The sequence below is a fragment of the Nothobranchius furzeri genome, chromosome 17 (genome assembly GCF_043380555.1).
Source record: "Nothobranchius furzeri strain GRZ-AD chromosome 17, NfurGRZ-RIMD1, whole genome shotgun sequence".
Taxonomy (NCBI): Eukaryota; Metazoa; Chordata; class Actinopteri; order Cyprinodontiformes; family Nothobranchiidae; genus Nothobranchius; species Nothobranchius furzeri.
In genome coordinates, this window is record NC_091757.1 from 51,332,951 (window position 1) to 51,356,528 (window position 23,578).

The 23,578-nt window shown below is 41.1% G+C and overlaps 1 protein-coding gene across 1 annotated transcript; it reads left to right on the top strand.

Annotated features, from left to right (window-relative positions):
• Window positions 1–2,755: 2,755 nt before the first annotated feature.
• On the top strand, window positions 2,756–23,353 carry ercc6l2 (excision repair cross-complementation group 6-like 2). Its single transcript, XM_015972855.3, has 20 exons — window positions 2,756–2,930; window positions 3,295–3,656; window positions 3,763–3,879; window positions 3,994–4,187; window positions 4,613–4,706; window positions 4,861–4,928; window positions 5,014–5,221; window positions 5,306–5,446; window positions 5,568–5,684; window positions 9,138–9,257; window positions 9,340–9,411; window positions 13,502–13,647; window positions 13,714–13,809; window positions 13,922–14,021; window positions 16,977–17,129; window positions 17,437–17,520; window positions 18,621–19,509; window positions 20,717–20,871; window positions 20,993–21,150; window positions 21,990–23,353. Exons 1-20 carry the CDS (start codon window positions 2,903–2,905, stop codon window positions 23,152–23,154), a joined length of 4,467 nt encoding a protein of 1,488 aa, XP_015828341.3. The 5' UTR covers window positions 2,756–2,902; the 3' UTR covers window positions 23,155–23,353.
• The last annotated feature ends 225 nt before the right edge of the window (window positions 23,354–23,578 follow it).

Here is a 23,578-nt window from a genome sequence, read left to right on the forward strand (position 1 = left end):
ACCCAATTATTCACGTATGAAACTTGGAGCTGTCGTAGTCGAGTTTCGGTGCACGCAACTTGTTTTTTTTTTTTTCCAACATGCACGATGGTGATCCCCATGTGCATTATGCTGAATAGGAACTATTGTGACCTCCGATAGCACCCTTTTGGAGGTTGGATATGTGGTGAATGGATAACACACAGGACTGTCAACCTTTTGCCAATTTAGTGGTGGTTCTGTGTATCATATTTCATGGGCTGTGAACTTGGTTCTTTTCACTTGTAAGTCTCATATGAGCCAAATATGTATTTAAAAGTAATGGTTTTAGAAATAACAACTACTTGAACAGCAACTCGGTTAATTTTCATGAAAAACAGAGCAATTAAATCATGTTGAAACATCGTTTACATGACTGGAGGCATTCAGGGAAAATTTCTTAGAAGAAAAAAAAAAGCCCTTAGAAATGTAAAGAAAATCCAAATATAAAATGTTTTCATTTACCTCAAACTTTGTAAAAATATGTTTAAAAATTAAGTCTTCATTTTGTATCAATTGTATCACTGCTATGTATAATGGTAGACAAAGTATAAGACAAAAAATTTCTAAAAATAATACAGGCAATAGGAAATTTGACTTTAAATTGATTTTAAACATATGTAACAGTATTAGAGGTGACATGTTATGCAAAACTCACCTTTGGGGGTCTCTACTGCCTCTAGCAACTCTCCAAATTTGAATAAAACATCCACAAGTGTTCTGTCAGTGTTTTTTTTTTGTTGGGAATTATCTATCTAAAACAAGCTGTTTAAAAAAATCCCTCATTTGTGATGTCACAAACTGGGGAATAGTTAGAAAAGAACCATCTTTCATGTGTAAGAGAGAGTTGCTGCTGGAGGACTGGCGGCTCTACTCTGAGCCCCTCCCAGGTGTTAAAGCTTTTAAGCCTATAGCAGCCTGAGCGAGGAAGGGGTGGGCGCGGCCAGCTCCAGTTTATTTCCTTAAAGTGACAGAGCCCTGAAACGGCTCATTCTGGAAGGAACTGAAACTGTCAAGAATAAAACCAGCGTAAATTGCTTTATGTGAGAAGGATTTGGTGCAAAGAATTTCATAAACATGTTTGTATCAACCATTTAACTATTCTGATTTAAGAAAATAAGTTATAATATGGCCCCTTTAATTCACAAGTTATAAATCAATGGACACAATACAGTCACTATAAATCAGCCAGATGGGTGAGTTAGTGAGGCAAACCCAAAAAAATCAGGAAAAGGGGAAAAAAATATGACTAATCTAGTTAATTTTGTGACACCAAAAGGATAACTTTTTGCCAATTTTTCTTGGTTTTTAGATTGTGAATCCTCTTAATCACTTTTAAAACAAACTTTTATCCATTTAAACTGAATAAAAACTGAAAAAAATCATATATGAGCAGTAAAAAAAAAAGAGCACTGACAAATCATCTGTGAAAATGTCTGTCATAGAACTTCTTATCTGCAACCAGAGCTTTATTTTTTCTAACTCTCACTGCTTCACTGATAATGTGTTATTGTGAATGAAGCCAGAAAGACCCTTGCGGTTCAGTGAGAAAACCAGTGTGTGAGGGGTCTACAGCAATATGTAAACCATTTGACATCAGTGTTTGGGCTTTCTTTATGAGAACATCTGCAGCAGCTGCTCTATAAATTTCCGGTGCTGAGAAAGTGAGAACAGAAAGTACCATTTTTGTATGGCAGCGTAGCATAACAAGAAGCGGATCTAACTCGTGCCTCATCTGTAGGGTTTATGGAAAGTGAAATAGAGGATGGAGACTGGGTTGTTGCATGTTTAGAGCTCAGTCTCATGTAGAAACAGGATCAAAGTAGAATTGTTGATTAATTATTAAATCAAGAATATGTGGATTTTTTATTTGCATGATTTACAGACAGAATTGTATTTTCTAAGCAGAGACTATTTCATTATAAAAATATTTTATTACATTCAAAAGGTAGGCTGGATACCACTTAATTCTGCAGATAAAATGGAGAGTAAAACCCTTACTTTCAGTTTTTTTTATTTACACAAACATTTGAGTCGTACAAATACTTGCCAGTTTCCTGAGGAAAACTGTTTGATGACGGGTTAGGGTTATTTTTGTGTAAATATTTTATTCATGCATGGAATGTAAATGGAAGAATACTGCAGTTTAGTCCTTTTGTTGAACAGCTTCACACTATATTTTAAATCTTTAAAACGCATCTACAATGAAAATGAAAACTGCCATCATTTACCAAAAGATTGCAGAATCCCAGTTGTTTTAAACAGGACTTGAAAATGCCATATTAATGTATTTTTTCTTTGTACTCGCGTCATCTTTCTGTACTTGACATTGTTACAACAATGTCAAGTATCTGACTTGTTTGTAAATATTTTCATCAATATAAAACGTGAAAAAAAGTTTAGTAAAACCATGTTTAACATACACGTTGAACTTAACGTATACTGTATTATATCATGTCGATAACGCATTTTTTTACGTGGAGGTTAATTTAAGCAGCGCAAAGCACTTTCAATACAAAAACATTTGTTCGAAGATTAAAACAAATATCCCAAAACTTATCAAATATTTAAGTGTAATTATCGGTGTGGTTTGTAATTCAAACATTGAATGCAATTCACGAATATATATTTTTAGCCGTTACAATTTTGACGAAAGTGCAGTGATGTTTGGTAAAACATATAAACACTAAAAGCTACTGCTGGAGTAGCGTTACCTCTTTCGCGTTTTTTAACAGATAATTGATTAAATATTGTAAAATGTGGGGCGACTAAAATAAAATTGTGATTTGTAGGAATATTCTTGAACCGGTTTAACTGCATAGGTTTTATGTTTTTGCTAAGTAAAGCTAAACTATGCTAAGCTAATGTTTCTTCCTCAGGAGAGATGGATTCAGCTTCAGCTGTACATAAAGGTTTGAAAGCTACTTTTTATCTTGATTTCTTTCCATTAGCGTTTAAGTTAGTGAAACGTTTAAGTCTCGCGCTCGTTTAGAACTCCTTTTCATTGTTGTAATCATTTAGCTTTCATTTAACAAATATATTATGCCAAGTAAATGTTTCCCTGTTATCAGTTTGCAGGTAATGTAGTAAAAACTGAAATTTGTCTCTTTAACATACACCTTTTCTCCAGTTGTATTGTTCACTCAAGTTAATGCTGTAATGGCGAAAGTACATTTAGTTTCTTACAGTGTAAAAAAATGTGATTCTATGTTTAATCCTGAGTTTATTCGGTTTATTCATGCATTTAATACTGTAATGTGCCTCTGTACTGAACAGATGGTATCATGACTGAAGCCAATATCCTAAATCTGACCTCCACCTCTCATAATACGGATAAGGCATGTGGGATGCTCACAAAAGATGCAGAAGAGGAGGAGAATGAGAAAGAAGCTGTCCCCAAACCCATGAGACCAGCATTAAACCATTGTATGCAGGAAAAACCAGTGTTTCCTGGCAAAACCGTCGATCCCAGTCACTGCATCGCCTTAGACCTGAGAGGTGAAGACAGAGTCCCTTATACTATCAACAGATACTTAAGGGATTACCAGAGGGAAGGCATCAGATTCATTTACAATAACTACATCCATTCTACTGGTTGTATCCTGGGAGATGACATGGGTCTTGGAAAAACCGTTCAGGTACATGAGATTTGCTGCAAAATCCTCCTAATTATTATCAATTGGAGAATTGGACCTTTGTGTATTAATTGCACATCTTTCTGTACTTTTTTAAAATCTCATTTAGATAATTGGTTTTCTTGCTGCTGTGCTGCACAAAACGGGTACATGGACGGATGTAGAGAACAACCGGCCTCAGTTTCTGCAATCTCAGATGTCCTCCAAGCAAAGCAATCCCTGCAAAGTGGGTGTTGTAATCTACCACTAGATATTTCTTCAGTTACTTGTTGGATGTGTGCTTCAGGCCTTAGTCCTGCTTCATTACCAGGCTGTGCAGTGTTTTTATGCTCTGGTTCAGGTGTTCCTCATTGTGGCTCCACTGTCGGTGCTTTATAACTGGAAAGACGAGCTGGACACGTGGGGTTACTTTCAGTCTGTGGTGGTCCACGGACTGAGGAAGGAGGAGGAGCTGGCTCGCATCAGGAAGGGTCGCATCGAAGTCGCTCTCACCACCTATGAGACTCTTCGGCTTTGTTTGGATCAATTCAATACGTAATAATTGAAACAGAATGCAGCACACCTCAGTGTAAAAAGGATTGCATTTTATTTTGTCTTTGTGTTTAACTAAAAACACATTTTATTTTGTGAAAATTTTGTACCTTAACTCAAAATCTTAACCTTAATTGGATATTTGAATAAACATCTCACTTGTAAATGCCTGCACATATAACATTCCACGTTTCTTCCCTTTCTGCTGATGCATCATGTTCAATTTTCTCCGCTGAAGTGTCTGGTTTTTAGATCTTGGAGGCTACATAAATGTTATTCTTAGTTCTTTGTTCTGTTGGAAGATCATCCAACCACACAGGAACATTTTAAGTTTTTCTCAGTGTTTTGCAGCGAAATAAAAATGAAAGGAAGCACATTATTCTCATGAATGTTGCAAATGTTTAATTTACTGACTTCTGTCCCTGCAGAATAGACTGGTCAGCCGTGGTTGTTGATGAGGCGCACAAGATAAAAAACCCAAACTCTCAGATCACTCAGGCCATGAAGGAGCTGAGATGTAAGGTGAGAGAGCTTCTGATTCAGAGCAGTCTTGCAGGTTTTTAGCTCTATTAATGGTTAAGTGTTCCAAACACCTTCCTGGCTAAAAGATCTGGGCAAACTTTGTGTAAAAATATAAGACGATCATAAATGGTTTTGGATTTTCTGTTTGATTTAGATCCGATTTGGTCTCACTGGCACAATCTTACAGAACAACCTTGAAGAGTTGTGGTGCGTCATGGATTGGTGGGTTGCATCCTTTTGTCTTTGTGTTTTGATTCCAAATCCCCAGATTCTTCTTGCCCTTAAATAAATAATTACATATTTTCAGGGCCGCACCAGGTTGTCTCGGCAGCCTGGGGTACTTCAAGAATAATTTCTCAGATCCCATTGAACAAGGACAGAGACACAGTGCTACAAAACGCGCCCTGGCCACAGGAAGGAGGACCGCCCAAGCCCTGGTGAAGAAGATTTGTCCTTTGTTCTTGAGGAGAACTAAAGCGCTCATCAAAGAACAGCTGCCAAAGAAGGATGACAGGGTGAAAAAGGAGATCCCACACCTCTTTTCTCTTCAAACTGAACACTGATTAGTAAAAAACATGCTATGTTGTGTTATGTCCTAGGTGGCGTACTGCTCTTTGACAGATTTTCAGCAGACCGTGTATCAGGCTGTGCTGGACTCTGAGGATGTGACGTTACTGCTCAGATCGTCAGAAAAATGTGATTGTCTCAGCGGACGCACTCGTGGAAACTGCTGCTATAAAGTCAGTTCCTGCTGCATATGTGTCGTCCCATTTTTCCAACGCTTTATCATTTTTGGAGTAACATGTTACTGTAGAAATACAACTGTGCAGGAAATAATGTACAACTTTTTTTATTCTGCAGAAAAACTCTAAAGGTGTTTGCATGAAGGAGATTTACTTTAGTTATCTGGCCATATTGAGGAAGGTTTCCAACCACGCAGCTCTTCTTCAACCAACTCCAGGCACCAGCAAGAAACAGGTAACCTCATGCTTTCCATCGTCAGGTTTGGTATTTATTTTGACTTTCTCATGTGACACCAGTGTTCACATCACTCCACTGGCTTCTTAAAAGTTCTTTAGGCTTCATTTCAGTTGGTTTTTAAGTCTCTTAAATGAGTCATACACTCATTTGAATACATTTGGTTTCTAGTACAGGTGAAATGCCAAAAATTAGAATATCTACAAAAGTTAATTTATTTCTGTAAAAGCAAAAGGGGCCAAAACGAAGTACTGAGTACGTTTGCATGATTATATTTTTACAGTTTTGACATTTCTTTATTTAAAATCCTTGTTTAATTGATTTCGTGTAATGTTCTAACTGTCTGAAATTTTTAATTTATGGTTTTCATAAGCTGTAAGCCATAATCATCACTGTTGTAACAAAGAATGGCTTTGCGTGTAATGAGTCTATCTCATATATTAGTTTCACCTCATAAGATGATTGACTGAAATAAACGAACTTTTGTGCGATAGTCTTATGTTCAGGGTATCCGCGGGTCCATAAAAAGTCTTAAAAAGTCTTAAATTTGCTTTTCTAAATTTAACGCCTTAAAAATCCTTAAAAATGACAAATAATCCTTAAATACAGTTTCCAAAGGTCTTAAATTACCAAAGACCCAATGAATAAGAATTTCTAGTTAGTCTTCAGCATTTTTTGTGTACGATGTTGCCGTAAGCGGAACCGTACACATTCAGTTGGTTGTGAAAGGGGGCTATTTTTAGATGAGCACATTAGCTGGTTAAGCTAGTGGGAGCATGCGCCATGGGGAAGTGCAAGTTTAATGGTAACTGGGTGGGTAATCCCACGTTCGTGACGTGGTTAGCACCGGTTCCAGGCAATAGCTGGAAATTATAGCTTAAATTTAATTTAAAAAATAGCTTAAATTTGGTCAAAGTGGCCTTAAAAAAGGTCTTAAAAAGTCTTAAATGTGGCTCCCTTAAACCTGCAGATACCATGTATGTTTCAAGATTCGCCTGAACGACTAAATGCCTTGTAAGTCATTTTTTAGAGAAGAGCTGTTGCGCTCCCATTTCAGGAAGTAGAAGTTAGTCTGAGAAGTGGAGTGTGGAAAATGGCAGGATTTAGAGTCTTGCCTCTCATTGGCTAATAGCAATATGACTCTTCTGCTGCCTCCATTTGCTCTTCTTTCCAATGCAAAAAATGCAACGTTGATGTTTTATCACCACAAATTACACAATCCTGAACCTTTTCTGCCATGTTGTGGGGTTGCTATTGCTAATGGTTAGCGCCTACTACCTGAGATGTGCTCTGATCTCCCCTTGCTGCAAAATAAATACAGCTTTCTGCAGCGAATACATGAATGCTAATTTTACTGTGGGATGTAGATCTGTGTTGCTTTTTCTGACCTGAGCATATTTCCTTCTCTTTTCGGTGCCTAAAAGAGGAAATAGGGGTATAAGGTCATTCTGTAATGATTTAATTACATGTTATTTAATAAGCCATAAGGCGTAGGATTCCATAGGAAATATGAAATCCACCTTACGGATCTGTGAGGTTATTTTAAACCAGGAGATTGGACCTTTTTAATGCAGGGATTAGATAACAGCTTCATATTCACTCAGAGACAACAGAAGAGAGAGAGTCAAGTTTAAAAGTTAAGAATTTTATTACTAACAAATTAAACTAGACTGACTTTAAACACTAAATGTATGGTGTAACTAAGGTGGATGAGACGGTGAATGGATGAAGTGTGATGTTGATCAGAACCAGCAAATCCGAAGAAGCGATTAGTTCTGATGGGAACTGAAGGTGATGTCTTCGCGTTAAGCTTTGGTTAGGAGATTCATAAACACATTCGACGCCATTTGCCGGTCTACATACCCTTCAGGAAGTCCCCTTTAGATCAGGAAAATCGAGGTCCAGCTTGAAAAGCAGCAGTTGCCGACCAGTCCAGTCTGTGGGATACTTCTAGGTTGCGACAATTTGTTGGTGTCTGGTGAGACCCAAGCCTGGGTCTTGATGGTTCAGCTTTTATTCTGAAAGGAACCATTGCAGCAGTTGGAACAGCAACTATTTTTTCAGCTTGTCGTTGGTTCTTTCGGTTGAAGAGTTTTAGATCAGGATTGGCCACTCCGTCACTTTCTCTGGAACGCTTTGAACTGGCGTTCGAGATGACGTGGCGTAGTTTTATACTTCGGATGTTTTGGTTTATGGTCGAATGAAAAATTACCAAACACCATCAAAACCACGCCTCCGTTAGATCTGTCAGATTCTGATTGGATCAGTGAAAGTAATGTGTCATGTCTTTTAACGCTACATGAAATGAGTCCTGTTGGAACATTTAAAGTCATATTACTTATTATATTCTATAGGATAATTAATATTTTGATTTCACAGATTGGTCACATCTTATTTATTGACTAACACTTGGATGGATTAGCTTTATTAAGACAGAGTTCTTTGATTAATTAAAAGAAAAGAGTCCATTCTTCATTCTTCTGTTGAGCTGAAAAGAAGCAGGTTAGAAGGAATGCATGAGACCTTGAGACCATATCTCATGCAGACTAGTCCTGTGCAGAGGAGGGAAAAAAACAGTCATTTCATTCTGTTACATCACTATTGGCTTGCGTGTGAAACTCAGAGTGACTGATCGTATTTCTTAAAATAATAAATAGTTAAGTACTAGTAAGTAGTAAGTTTCTTGGTGAACCTCTACTGTAAAGGTCTTGTTTACTGATAAACTATAATACATGCTCTTTTTGAAATACACATGCATGCCGAACGTGAAGAATTTCTTTAACCGCTAGTACCCGTGTCAGCCACCAAAAGGAAATAGATGGGGAAATGAACAAGTCAAACAAAGGCCAGTCTCTTCTACGTCCCAGGGAAAATCTGCATTCACGACACCGCCCACCTTGGCTTACGACTGCAGAGGGCTGTGTTGATCTAGCTGTTAATGCATATGTCATATAAAGTAGCAAGTCTTAGCTAGTAGAAGCTAACCATTAGCAACAGCAGCTCCACAACATGGTTAAACACATTCAGGTTGATGTTATTTGTGGAGATAAAACACCAACGTTGGATTGTTTACCCAAGAATAAAAAGAGAACAAAGGTAGCGGAAAAGTTGTGTTGATGCTAACCAATCACTGGCGAGATATTTGCATATCATGTTTATTAATGATTAAGACTTACAATTCGGACATTTTCTGCCCCCCACTACACCGACTAACTTCTACTTCCTGAAACGGGTGCCCCAGAATTTTTTTTCTCAGCAGAAAAAGACACACAAGAGGAATGACAAGTGCATGAGAGCTTTAACGATCAGACCTACAGAGTCGTTACGTCATCTTATCATATCTAGAAAGTTGAGGTTGAACAACAACATTCATTTGTTGTTTTGGTGCAACTCTGTTCATAAAATGCTTTATAAAAGCAACGTAATCAACAATGTATTCATTTTTTCATGTAGGAAAAGTATTTGAGTTCCATTTGTGCAACGGTTTTCCACAAGTTTCCAGAATTTGTGCAGCGATGCAAAAATGAAGCATTTGAAGCCCTTTCAGACCCGACTTACAGTGGGAAAATGAAGGTACTGAACTGGTTTGAACTGCTGTTTCATGTCCTTTTTAAGGTAAGCGTAGTGCTCGTTAACATTTTACATTTTCTTGTAGGTATTGCAGATGCTACTCAAGTACTACCTGCAAAAGAGAGACAAAGTACTCATCTTTTCCCTTTCAACCAAGGTGAGGACAGATCATTTTTGTTGCATTATTTATTAATGTTTTTTTCCCTCAGACAGCCACAATCACTATGGCATAGAGGTCATTCACACCAGAAATACCTAATTAACTGATCATCTGCAAAAGTGAGCGCCTCTGTAAAGGCCACAGTATACGGGTCATTGCCCATCAATGTGGGAAACATTAGAAGAACATTTCAAACCATTTGGAGTTCATCATCCTGCAAGGAGAAGGAATATTCACAAGTAAAAGATTTATTCAAACCTTTTTCAGAACAGTTTTTTTTTTTTTTTGGTAAATTGACACCAAGGTGAGAACAAGCGGCGCTCAAGACAAATAGCAGTAAAGCCAAGAGCTTCATGTTTTCCAAAACTGCGTCCTGCTTTGACCCCACAACATCACCCTAAAGTGGAAAAGGCCAACACTCCCACTCAATGATGTGAGACTGATAAAGTCATGCAGATGTTAATCCTGACAAAAGAGGTTTTGTACATAATTTATCAATCAATCAATCAATCAATCAATCAAAGCTTTATTTATAAAGCGCCTTCCGCAACCCTGTCAGGAAGCCCAAAGCGCTGAACATGGTACAGTTAAGTAAATATATTGAATAAATCAACAATAAAAGAAATTCAAATTACAAAATACAAATTACAAAGTACAAAATGGAAATTACAAGATAGATGAAACAGTCCGGTAAAGGACAAATGTGTGAAACACATTTGGATTGAGTGGATGGATTGAGTGAACCAATGAAAACTGTGGAATGGATTCAACATAAAAGAGGGCCAAAATCAAACATGTTCTGGAAACGCCAAGCGGAGGAGGTGTGTTTTTAGGTGATTTTTAAAGGCTGGCAGAGAAGGGGACAGCCTAACTGAGGGTGGCAACTGGTTCCAGAGTAACGGTGCTAGGACTGAGAAAGCCCGGTCCCCACGGGTACGACACTTAGACCGAGGGACAGCGAGCAGGCCTTGGTCAGAGGAGCGCAGAGCACGTGATGGGGAATGTTTGTTCAGGAGAGTGGCCAGATAGGGGGGACCACCACCCTGGAAGAAATGATAAACAAAGACGAGTATTTTGAATTGTGAGCGATAGCAAATCGGAAGCCAGTGCAGGGAGGCCAGAACTGGACTGATGTGGTCCCGTTTCCTGGTCCCAGTCAGGAACCTGGCAGCGCTGTTCTGCACAACCTGTAGGCGACGCAGTGTTGACTGACACAACCCTGCGTAGAGAGAGTTGCAGTAATCAAGCCGAGAAATAACAAAGGCATGCAGTACCCGCTCCAGGTGGGCTCTCGACAGCATATGCTTGATTTTAGCAAGGCGTCTCAGGTGAAAGAAACTGGACCGGATCACAGAATTGATGTGAGCATCAAATTTAAGTCCTACATCAAGTTTCACCCCCAAACTGGTAACAACTGGTTTTGAGTATGGAGAAAGAGGGCCAAGATCAGCATAACGATCCACATTCCTGCTGTTAGGGTGAAAAACAATGAGCTCTGTCTTTCCCTCATTCAGGTGTAGACAGTTGGACATTAGCCAAGACTTCACCTCATTAACACAGGAGACAAAGGACTGAATAGAGTGACCTTTCTCCTGACACAATGGAGAGTAAATCTGGCAATCGTCAGCATACAGATGGAATGATAGGCCATGTTTACGAAAGATTGACCCCAGAGGTAGCAGATAAATGGCAAACAAAAGTGGACCAAGGATCGACCCCTGCGGGACCCCCCAGCGGAGCCCCTCCCAAGAAGAAAAAACATCACCCAGTTTAACACAGAATTTAGTCGTGTTTGACGGTTTTCACTCGCTGGTTCTGCATTTGTGACTTTTGATTTTGGCTAATTAAGAGCGCCGTGTTCTGTTTATTTGATTTAAGACTCAAAAACCTTAAAAAGGCCTGCTTACCATGAGCGTATGGGCTTTATAACTATATGTAGGAAAGTAAGTCAGAACACACTACTTCTAACAGATTTTATATGATGTCAAAGTTCAGATGGGCTGGTCGGATTTAAGCTTTTACACCGCGGTCACGCTGGTTCAGCCGTTCAGAAAATCAGTTTTCTTGTTTAAAGTCTGGCGCTCTGCCGAACGGCCACTCCTGTGAGAGTGGAACTGCTTTATATCATAAAATAATAATTACAAGAGACATGATTTTCTCATGACATACACATGCATATTTATATATACCTTAGGGGCTTTGGCAAAGCAGTTAGATCATTAAAGTTAATTAGTTTCTGTAGGATTTCTCTGGCTGCTGTTATATGATATGATGTAATAATATTTGTGGCTGCTGTGAGGTCAACTTTTATGACCTGTTTTGCTTTTTTGGGATAAGGAGTTCATAAAGGGCACAGCTTAGTATTACTTTGTACAGGGTGTCCGCGGGGTTTTAAAAAGTATTAAAAAGTGATAAATAAAAATAGTCAAATTTAAGGCCATTAAAAGTGTTAAATTTGGTCTCAGAGGTATTATTTTTTCCAAATTAGGTATTATTTTTTCAGACTATCAGATGTCGTATTCTCAACATCGACATAGAAATATATTCCGAATGAAATGTTTTGAACAATTATAAAAATAAAACGAGCCGATTATTTGCTCCTCCCACTTGCGCTGCCTTGAGTTGCAAATGAAGCGCTCCTCCTGACAGTGTTGCCAACTTGGCGACTTTGACGCTATTTCTAGCAGCTTCTCAGACCCCCTTCTTGACTTTTTAAATCTTAAAAGTACCTAGCGAACACCTCAGAAACATCTCTGGTAACCCTTAGCTACTTTCTGGATAACTGTCGTCGACATTTCCTGCAAGTTAGCTAAACACTCCGGACCGTTCTTCTGGACATTAGGAAAGGGAATGATGTAGTGATGTGTCAGTCGCTAAAGAAACGGCTCTCGGAGCTGGCTCCCTGTTGGAGTAACCAGAGTGAGTGACACACACACCGTACCTGCGGACTCCTGAGCCGATGAAAACGGCTAAATGTGCGCGTGCGGCGCGTTAAACACACATGCAGCTTGCCCCTGATTGCTGTGAGACCGGGTTGGGGGTGGGGGTGCAGCTGTGGTTGGGACATTTATTATATTAACTGATGGACCCGTAAATAAATAGTTTATAAATAAGGTAGAAATAAGTTCCTCACGCTGATAAATAATAACTAATCTCTCTGAGGACACGGTGCTAGTGCACTCTCCTACAGCACCTCGACATGACTCAATAAATGTTATGCAAAATTTAGTGAACAGCAATTTGCATGTATTTGTTATAAATGCCACTGTATAATTCTTGCTGTCAGTATTTGCAAGATATTGGTATTTGGGTCTGTACTGGTTAGACTTACATGAGTTAAACCAAGCTCCATAGCCCTTGGGTCATAAACTATGAGCTGTAAGTATATTGGTCTTTTTATACTGGGAATCAGGAGTTATTTTAGTGATCATCTTGTTTCTTGTTTATTTTTGCCCTGATTGTGCCCTGAGCAGTTTTATGACTGAATAAAAATAAAAAAATAAAAATCTACATAAATTGAAAAATCGTATTAAATAATCGAGATCTCAATTTCAGTCACAATAATCGTGATTATTGTTTTTGCCACAATCGAGCAGCCCTACTTTAGCATATCCGGTCACATAATGATGACGTCATATTCAGCGGTCGTTGTGCATCATTTCAGGCCTCGTGGTCAACTGTCTGAACCGCTGAAAAGAAGTGCCTGGCTTATTGTAAAATAAATATGTGCAATACGTTGTCAACATCAGTGAGTCTCTAAGTCTATTCTTTTTGTATGTTATATATGTTAAAATATGTGTAAATAGGTCGCTGATTAACACATGCAATTTAGTGTTGTGATGGTTTTAAAAAAATTCTGAAGGTAGTAAAAAAAGTATTAAAAAGTAGTAAATTTTACTTAAGGATTGCTGTATATACCCTGGGGATATGTGTAAATATACAGTTTGGTGAGCTGAATGACACATGGCCAGTGTTGTTTGAAATAAGATTTGTTTGTCGAGAGTCTTCATTTAAACTCCGTTGTGGTAAGTGCATTCAGCTGAACTGTTTTAACGTTTTAAAGTGTCTTTTTAATTATTCCTGCCAGCTGTTGGATATCCTGGAGAGCTACTGCATGGCCGAGGGACTGGATTTTAGCCGGTTGGATGGGTCCACCAAGTCCAAAGAAAGAGTCCAGATCGTCAAAGAGTTCAACAGCTCTTCTCACGTCAACCTATGCCTGGTGTCCATCATGTAAGTTTGAAAAACAAAGTGTTTAATCAGAGTTTTAACTCATTAAAAATGTTGATTCTTCTTCAGGGCTGGTGGTCTTGGCCTTAACTTTGTTGGTGCGAACGTGGTGGTGCTGTTTGACCCCACCTGGAATCCAGCCAATGATCTTCAGGCGATTGATAGGTAGTTAGTGGGTCACACTTGGGCTTTAAATATTAAAACATCATCTTGTTACAGTTTACCAGGCTGACGGAAATTCTGAGCGTTCCAGCTGCTGACATCTGTGTCCTTTCAGGGCGTATCGTATCGGCCAGTGTAGAGACGTCACTGTTTTTCGGCTGATTTCACTTGGAACCGTGGAGGAGGTTATCTACCTCAGACAAATTTACAAGCAGGTACGAGACAGTTCTAGTCCACAAGTCACCGTTTGATCGCTTCAGCAGATTCACCTTTGTGATAAAATAAATATTGAACCTTAAAAGTTAGTTGAAAAAAGCCTTTTTAATTAAAGAGACTTTACGGAGTTTAGAATTTTTATGTTCGTGATTGCCCCCTCAGGCCAAAAGCGTAACGGCAGCTTCAATAGTAGGCTCGTGCATGAGGCGCGCATGCTGTACGTGCACACTCCTTAACGAAAATAACAGCTGAGACAGTCCCTTGTGTGTGTGTGTGTGTGTGTGTGTGTGTGTGTGTGTGTGTGTGTGTGTGTGTGTGTGTGTGTGTGTGTGTGTGTGTGTGTGTGTGTGTGTGTGTGTGTGTGTGTGTGTGTGTGTGTGTGTGTGTGTGTGTGTGTGGCCCGGAGGACAAAGGACAGGAGAACATGCAGCTAATTAATTAAATAATGTGGTTCTGTACCTTTCTCTTCAGCACAGCCGACAAAGGTTTATGATGGGTCAGTCCTCCTGCATGCTCAGATCATTCCCTTCCCTTGCTTGAAAAATTGTTCCAAAATGAAAGTTGAACCCACATCTTTTTTATCTGTGAATTCATTGCCGTTCGGCCAGTCTCAAATAAAAATTTGGGCATCTTACTGTAAAAAATACCATTAATGTAAAAAAGGAACTGTAAATGAACTATGTTCACATCCAGAATCAAACCCAGGTCTTCTGCATGGGAGTCAGACATCTTACAAGGTGAGCTAAAGCACCAGTGACGTCCTTTGTATCTGTAACATTTATATCCTTGATGACAGCTGAAACAACGTCAAACCAAAGAACGGTTTGAAGCAAAAATGGCTATTTTGTTGCTAATTTACAGGAAATATCTAGAAGAAAGTTCTACAGAAAGTATCTATGGGTTCACAGAAATGTAGCTAGCTTTGTCACTAGGCGTTAGGAACAGCGACAAAGTGGCACTGCCTCTCTCTCTGCTGCTAAAGCTACTGATAGCAAATGCTACGGGCGATGCCTGAGCGTGAACGCGCATGAAGCAGCCTGCTCGACCCGAGCATCTCTCTTTTTCTGTGATTTTACAGAAAAACAGGCAATCACAGTAAAAATGCCAGGGCTCATTCTACAGGACCAGGGCATTGCAGGAGAATGTATGAAGAAGAAATTTATTATTTCTATACATGTTTTGGCTGTCAAACTTCCATAATGTCCCTTTAAGGAGGAACTAGACAGTTTTGGCTTGCTTTTAGCACCCCCTAGTATCCGTTTATAGAACCGAAACTTGTCTCCTCACTGTGCGTTCATCTTTTTAACACTTAAATCTAACGTCTCCCCAGCCTTCCTTACTGTCTACAGGAGTGGTCCATCACCAAATTAAACAAATCAGCTGTGTTCACGATCTAAAACATGCAGGAAACTTGCTGGTATGTTCGCTTCATTTTTACTAAGTCTCAATAGAGCGGCCCGCCAGTCTGAAGTTGCAAGTGGAATATTTTGGCCACAGGGGGTGATAGGGGCTGGGTGGCCTTTCATCAACCATTTCATTAAAAGGGTCATTTTAGTACTCAAGAAAATGATTTAAAAATATGAAAAAGTTGCAACGTTTCCGTTTAAAGAACAGCATTACAAAGACAACAAGATGTCTGCTGAATTTTTTTTGTATGATTTTACATAAAATGCTTTTTAGAAATGCACAAAATATGGTGGCTTGTGAAGAAAAACAAGCAAATTTTGTGGAACTCCATATAACTGAAGTTATTTAGCAGCAGGTTGGGACCATGATTGGAACATTAAAGCATATCAGTCACACTAAATCTGTTAGAAGTGAAGATGGGGAGAAATGGATGTGACAAAATTAAACTAATCAAACACATTTCAGAGATCTCCTCTCTTCCACACACTTCCAACCTGTTTTTATAGAAGAAATGATGCAACATATTGGTAATGTATTATTTTCTTGACACATTTAGCCAGAAACAGATTTAGTGTATATTTTTTCTGGCAGAGTACAAAAATACTTTTTAAGGCTTTGAAAGGTTGCAAAAATGTCTCCTCACATCTCCTCCCTTGAGATACCAGTAATCGGTAATTTAAAGGTGCAATAAGTAAGAATTTTAAAGTGACGTAATCACAAAACCGTCTGCTGTTGCAGCCACGTTGGAAGTAAGGTAATACTGAAATAGATTTCTCTCTCAACCAGCTGGGGGTTTGTCAGGTTTTTTTTTTTTTTTTTTTTTTACTTTTAAAAAGACCAAGTTATATTCTCTCCTGCCTCCATACTTCCTGGTTTCAGAGCCAATCATATGTGAGCCCACAAGGTTGCCAAGTCAACACAAACACTCCTGTTCCAGCATTTTTTATTTGGCACTGTCAGCGAAGAGCAGCAGCGTTTTGGACAGATTGTTAGCCAGTAAGCAGGAGCGACCCAGAAGTTATTTCTTGTGCCTCTAAGAACAGCACGGCATCTTTTCGTTTTACTCTAAAATCGGGTGAAGAGTCTAGACGCTAACACTGAGCTAACAATGCTAACGGTGAATTAGTAAAATATTGTCTGCTCTAAAAATATCTCAAGCTATTTTTTTAATTACCAACAACTCGATGTTACAGTGAAATATATTTATCAACCTACTGCACATGACTCGTCATCGCTCACCATCTAGAGTCTTCTGGCGCTGAGCCGTAATGGGAAACAGCTACTCAGAGCGGACTTGTTTCTTTTAATACAGAGACTGCGGTACCTACATCTGACCACAAGATGTCACTCTTACGTCATGCATCTTTAACTTCTGCAATAAATATACATTTCTATTTGAGAAAGGTTAGAGCAGCTCACGCTGTAACTGTTCCTAAAATAAAGATTTCATATTTTATTCGTTCAAACCCTAAATCCTCTCTTCTTGAGTGTAAGCCTGATGCTAAACCTCATGCTAACGGTTCAATGCGTGATTTTATCTTCACTAGCAATTGCAGAGCTCAGTTGTTGGCAAGGAGAGCGCCCGGAGGTACTTTGAGGCGGTGCAGAGGAACGACGTCTACAAAGGAGAACTGTTTGGGATCAAAAATCTCTTCAGGCTGCAAATGGAAGGAACGTGTCTCACATGCAGGATTCTGGAGGTCAGAGATCTAGCATGTCTTTGGTGGCCTGTTCAAAATCACATTATTGAGAGTTTTACACACACAAACGAAACAGTTGCTGAAAGATAAGTTAACAAAACATTGAAAAAGTGCATTCCTGTGAAAATTGTGACCAAAAAAAAAAACCTGGAAATCACAATTTAAAATGTAAAGGAATGAGCCTCTTTATATTTAAAATTCTTGCAAACATCTAAAGTTTAGAGGTTTGCAAGAATAGATCATGTTTCATTTTCATAATCCTGACAGCTCCAAGTTGTGGTTTGAATGTTTATATTTATCTTGTCAGCGGGAAGGACAAGTGGAGGCCGGCGTGATGACAACAAGAACACACAGAGGGGGCGAGAAGGAGGAGGAGACGAAGGGAGATGGCGTGAGTAGCTCTGCCGTTCTCAGAGACACGGGGCTCTCGTCTTTCCCAAACCTTTCCCATCTCCTCTCCCAAGTGGATCACTCACTCCCTTATTCCCATGTGAAAGAGGGAGTACCTCAAACGGGCTTCTTTTAATCTGTCAGTCAAACCAACCCACGCATTGTCATGCTAGCAGACCACAGCTCACGTCCTTGGAGTGGAAAAAAAGACAAACTTCTTACAGAAATCATCTAAGCACAGATATTTAGTGAAAAAAAATCAAAAGTTTAAGTTGTGTAAGCTGAATAAAACCCATTCACCATTCGATTATTTTGGTTCGTCTTTAGTCGTAGTGCCGAATGGTGATGAGGTTCTTGTCTCAGCAGCTGGATTTAATGACTTGCTTGACCTAATGAGAGGAGTGGACTTAAAAAAAGTCCATTTTTCTATTTAATTGTTATTTTGTTTTCTGCCAGTTGCATCATAGTTGAGGGCTCATGTCACATCCGTGTTTATTAAGATTTGTTGTTGGGAATCATCTGTTTTCCATCGTCCAGTGAAACCTCCCACCTAAAGATCCATCCATCCGTTTTCTGAAACCGCTTGTCCACGTAGGGTCGGGGGGGGGGGGGGGGGGGGGGGGCACTGGTGCCTATCTCCAGCGGTCAACGGGCAATCAGGCGGGGTACACCCTGGACAGAGAGCCAGTCCATCGCAGGGCAACACAGAGACACGCAGGACAAACAGTCATGCACACACACACACACACACACACCTAAGGACAATTTAGACAGACCAATCAACCTAACAGTCATGTTTTTGGACTGCGGGAGGAAGCCGGAGTACCTGGAGAGAACCCACGCATGCACAGGGAGAACATGCAAACTCCATGCAGAAAGATCCCAGGCCGGGAAGCAAACCCAGGACCTTCTTGCTGCAAGGCAACAGCTCTAACCACTGCGCCACTGCGCGGCCTCCACCTAAAGATGGTATTAAAAATGGAAATGAAGAATTTGTAGCTAATTCTGTTTCATATCATTCTCTTGCTTGTGTACCACTCTTTTGGCTATCCGTGTTTTTCTTTCGCTTTATGCTTTTTTTTTTTTTTTTTTTTACTTCAGGAACCCGGAGATCCACTCAAAAATGGCCCCCTGTCTAAGGATGAAGCAGCTGAGAAGACGAGAGACACGTTAGAGATCCCCAGTTATCTCCTGGACTTCAGCTGTGGGAGTGGATCAGAGGATGAGGAGGTGCAGGGGCTAAAGAGAAACCCGGGTGGAGATGATGACAACAAACGTGAGGGGGCAAGTTCGTCTCCCGGTCGGATGGGCCTCCTTCAGCTTGGCTTCTCTAAACTCCTCGAAAGGGTGAAAGAAAAACCAGACGCAAAGGAGGACAGCAGCTCTTCTGAAGAGGCTGAAGATCAGCGTGTAGAGGGTGATTCCACTGCCAGCTCCAAGACGTCCAGTCCAGGAAATACTAGTGCTGTCAGTCTTCCCAAATGCGAAACAAAAAACAAATCCTCTGACTCCGACGGAAAACATGAAGGTAATGGAAACATGTTTAACGAGGGGGAATACGCAGTGAGGCGGAGGCAGGGTCTGAAACGAGGGATGGATAAACAAACTGCATCGGATGACAAGAGCGATGAAAATTCCTCACCGGACAACAAGAAAGCTCATAAACTCAAAACTACTGTTCCCGACGTTCACCTATTTGACAGTTACTCCGATGAATCAGACGATCTAGACTTCGAAGCGAAGATGTGTTGCGATAAAGATGGTTGGAATCCATACAAACGAGATGGAGGACGAGGAAAGGCCGATCACATCACAAGAAGGCACAGTGCTGGTGTAAGGAGCAAAGCTGGATCTAGATACAGAGAGGACATAGAGACATTCACATCTTCAGAGGACGAACAGACGACCTCCACCGGGAGACGAGCATCTCTGAAAAGGCCGAGATCTCCGGCGTCTACAGAAAAGAAGAAGACCATCGACCATGTCCTAGGTTTGTCTGCACTAGGGGTTGTATGAACTAGTCGACTAGTCGACTTCACGGCTCTGTAGTGACTTTTTATGCCTGTCATCGACTAGTCGCTGTCACGTGATAATGACTGACAAGATGCAGTCCTCCAGCAGGTGATGAGCTCCTCGCGTCGGGAGGCGGAGGCGACGCGCTGTGTCAGAGCGTCGGTACTGACACCGGCGGTAAAACGGACATTTAACCAAACTCTGACCTTTTCCCTCTTGCAATTTTACCTTCCCCTCACCCCCATCCTAATCTTAACCAGCTTGCGCATGCAAAGCTCTGATCATTGATGCGCTCCAGGCATCTGCGTCCTGAGAACCGCCAAATCAGGTGTCACCACCTCAAAAACAAATTAAACACGCGATCGTTCATGTCGGCTCATTTCCTTTAATGTTTTCTGTCTGTTATTTGTGCCTGATGCGTTTCGCTGCTGGGGAGCGAGGCGCATCACCTGTTTTGTTCTCCGGTGACGCATCCCCAAAATTCCACTAGCTCCGCTCCGCTCCGGCACGAACTCCGCAGCAAAAACGGTCCCGTTGTAGTCGGCCAGCGAGCAGCGGCACTCCGCTGTTTATGCGATCAGTAGATCTTTTAGAACTGCAGTTCAAAGGTAACTCATAAGGTGAATATAAATGAACCCAGGTAGCAGTTTTTCTTTAGGATTGAGAGGAGATGCAGGAAGATAATAAACAGACAGGACAGAAAAATAGTCAAATAAAAACAAGTTAGTTTTTGTATCTGCTGGTTGCAACAAACATACTCCATTGAAGGTAATCAGAAGTGAGGAACAGAAAATGAAATAATTATTTTAATGTTTAGAGCAGCAGGAACTCCGAGAGGCTGCAGGCACATCAGTGAGTTTGCGGCTGCTGCGCAGGAGGGGGGGAGGGTTGAAGTAGGATTTAGAAACTACCATTGTTAAAAGAGATGTGTTAACTTAGAAAATTCTTTCTTTCTTTCGATTTGGGCGCAATTTTAATTGTCAAAAACTCCAGCGAACCTACCGCCCCACCCCCGCCCCCCGGCCGCTTCAGGTGTATGACGTCATCAACGACTTGTCGAAGTCGACTCGATATTCATTACTTGACTGTCGACTTTAAAAAAAATTAAGTCATGCAGCCCCTAGTCTGCACTTTCAGCAAAGATCTAACTTCATTCTAAAGGTGATGAGTATTTCTGCTTGAAGGGGGTCTACAGGAGGTGGTGTACACACACTCGAACCAGCGTGTTGTGGGTGGAAGCAAAGCCGAAGAGCTGATCAGCAGAGCTGCTGTACGAGACGTGTTTGAATGCAAAATGTTTTCCCAGCTCCCAGCCAATAACCTGCTCGGCACCCAGGAGGTCAGTATCACCAACACTGGATCAAACCATCATATTTCAATTGGGCTCCAGACCAGCACTATGTCCCCTTTACTCATATAAAGCCAAAGTCATTGTAATAAAGTTATTTTTATATTTCCAGAGTCTGCCGGCAAGCCCGCCTAGCAGCGAGCCTCCCTCTGCCTCCGTTCAGCAGCAGCGGCTCACCGTGGATCATCCGGTCATCTTCACTGGCAAAAGTGTGCACCAGACCCAACACGCCACCGTCATCGTCGGGGAGACTCCCAAAGCCATACGACGGTAGTGACACGCACAGTTAAACCGTAACGGAGGGAGAAAACAAAAAAGAGGGTTTTGTAGAAGTAAGAGAAGGAAAACTTCACGGGCCTAAAAGACCCAGCGACACAAGAGGAAAGGTGAACAAATAAAATGTGGAGGGTGGGAATAAGAAGGAAGAAGGGGAAAAAAGAGTGGAATTCCTGGCAGTGTAGGGAAGACGGCCAAAAGCCGCCACATTTTTAGTGTTGAATGCCCCCACCCAGGCCTTAATAATTGTGTTTGTGTGTAGAAAGAGACCACCTCTGAGGTCTCCCACATGCCCGTTTCCTAACATCTCGCCAACGATTACCCAGCTATGATTCGGCCCAACAGTGGAGGAGTTTCCCCGTTTACAACCGCAGCCAACCTGGGACTGAGCAAAAATGAGCGCCTTGGGTCGTTTAAACACTTCCTAGTGAGAATATTTGACCCCACGCTTGCAGACGGACATTATTCCTACACAGCTCTGTTGCTGCGTCACCTCCGCCCTTCACCCTCCCGAGCCCTCGCCCGCAGACACAGACACCTTTATGGCTCCGGCGTCGCTCCCTGAGGGGAGGGGGACGCTGTATCTCTGCCCAGAGACTCACCAGGGAGAGCAAACACACAAGTTAGACTGATATCGCCTCAATTAGCCTTCCTGTTTAATGATCTGAATCCACATGCACGTCAGCTTTTACTGCCTTTACTTTTATTTTTTTCCAGTGAAAGCCACAAATGGTAATAAGGCTATCATGATGTTGCAGAACACCAGTCATTTTAAAGTATTTCTGTCATTTAGTCTGGTGTGTGTGTGTGTGTGTGTGTGTGTGTGTGTGTAGGCAGCAGCTGGAACAAATGGCCGAGAAGTTCAAATTTGCCTCAGTCCAGTCGTTTGCCGTTGAGATTCTGAGAGGAAACTCCTCCCACCGACTGTCCTGGCTACAGCAGTATTACACCTCACAGAACCACGCTGATCTGGCTAAGATAGTCACAGCCAAGTTCCCAGAGCCTGATTCAGCACAGTCCTCCTCTACAACTGCTACCTCGACACCATCCACAAAACCAGCCGCCAAAAGTCGACACACAACTCAGAATCTCCCACAAAAGGAACCTTTAGGAACCACAGAATCTGGTGATTGCACCCGGAGGAATCCGAAACCCAAAACTAAGACCAAATCTCCGCAAAATAATGTTTCTTTGCCGCAAATTAGACCTGGCAAACTAAAAAATGATGTTCTTGGACCTCCAAAAAGGCAAAAGATGTTAGAAGAGAATGCGCATGATCCTGATGTTCCAGGGTCTGTTTCGGAGGAGCAGGAGGAGATGGTCTGCAGAGCCAGAGGAAGCAAGAGCACAAAGAATAGTAGCGTTGCTAGTTCTGGACCGTGCAGAGCTGGTGTTGGTCTTCATGTAGAGCAGGCCAGCAGCAGTGGTCAAAGGTCTGAGAAGGCTGCTGCTTTCCTGAGCCGCACAGACAGAGATACCCCTTCTTCCTCTGACCTCGGCTGTCGTAGCTCCGCCCTGTCATCCAAACCCACTGCTCAAGAAACAGAGCAGGAATTGCCATCAAGGGTGAGAGAAATTTCTCCTTCTTCCTCCTCGTGTAACCAGTCCTTTCTGATGGATCTCCTAGGAGATACATCCATTCTAGATGACCTTTTAAAACCCAGACCCAAGAATGTACAACGGATAAACATTCCTGAAGCAGCTCCCACAGCCTCAGCAAGTCACGTCACACATCCACCCTCCAGTCAAGCGCTCAGTCCTGATTTAAGCTCAAATATACGAACTACACAGCGCGTCAGTGCACAAGCAAAGGGCAGCCACCGAGACATCTGGGACATCCTCGACGAAGGGAATGAGGAGAGCATCAACAAGTTAACAGATCCACTCGAGCTGCAGAGAGTTTGCATCAGCACCAGCTTTGCAGCTAGAGGCTCCGCTGGCCAGAGGGATAGCAAGAGTCTCTGGAAAACTAACGACAAGTTCCTGTGGAAGAAATGATCAAACATTTTAAAAGAGATCGTTTACGGTTTCTAAAAAGTGAAACACACCAAATGTGAGTGTAATAGATGTTTTACTAACATTCTTGCAGGTCCAAATGACCTGTTTTTTTATCTAAAAGTCTCTAGTTGAGAATATTTACCCAAATGATGACTACTTTACAATTAATAATCTGTATGTGGGCCTTTTTCAAGTCTACAGTCCAATATTCACAAATTTTTCACATATGCAAATTTATTTTTGTTTTCCAGTATATATTTTTTTAATAAGATCTGTTTGGGGTTAGGGATCTGTTAACCCTAACCATTAAGATCTGTTTCTGGAATTGAAGATGCACAAATATTTAGTTATAATCAAATCTGATATTATGCTAATAGGCAACTATTCATGGTGATGTCATCACATTGCGTAAAATCATGTTTTC